The 572-nt window shown below is 27.4% G+C and overlaps 1 protein-coding gene across 1 annotated transcript in view; it reads left to right on the plus strand.

The window, feature by feature from the left end:
• Positions 1 to 246: 246 nt before the first annotated feature.
• LOC122347518 (abl interactor 1-like) overlaps positions 247 to 572 on the plus strand; it is a 7440-nt gene continuing 7114 nt past the window's right edge. Inside the window, exon 1 of the mRNA XM_043242878.1 lies at positions 247 to 404. Coding sequence (XP_043098813.1) covers positions 325 to 404 — 80 coding nt within the window. The 5' untranslated portion in view covers positions 247 to 324. The remainder of the gene's footprint in view (positions 405 to 572) is intronic.

Consider the following 572-nt stretch of genomic DNA (forward strand, 5'->3'; position numbering starts at 1 on the left):
TGTATGTATGTATGTATGTATATGTATGTATGTATATGTATGTATATGTATGTATGTATATGTATGTATGTATATATATGTACGTATATGTGTGTATATATATATGTATATATATGTGTATGTGTATATGTATATGTGTATTTGTATATATATAATATATATAATATTGTGTTTTGTAGCGAAGCCACAAATCATATATTATTTTAAATATTGTTTCTAATGTCTACATTTCTAATCTAAGTTTGTTTTAAATGCATAAACAGGCGTAACACTCCTTATAAAACACTTGAGCCGGTGAAACCTCCAACGGTGCCCAACGATTACATGACAAGTCCAGCTCGCTTGGGCAGCCAACACAGTCCAGGACGCACTGCATCTCTCAACCAGAGACCGAGAACCCACAGGTAACATAACAATAACATTTTAGTTACATTTTATTTATTTATTTTTAAGATGGCTTTAGTAGAATTTATTATTATTATTATTATTATTGTTGTTGTTGTTGTTGTTATTGAAATTAGTTTATAATACTATGTAGTATTATAATTGTTGTTGTAAAAAATAAATATAAA

The sequence above is a fragment of the Puntigrus tetrazona genome, chromosome 6 (assembly GCF_018831695.1).
Source record: "Puntigrus tetrazona isolate hp1 chromosome 6, ASM1883169v1, whole genome shotgun sequence".
Taxonomy (NCBI): domain Eukaryota; kingdom Metazoa; phylum Chordata; class Actinopteri; order Cypriniformes; family Cyprinidae; genus Puntigrus; species Puntigrus tetrazona.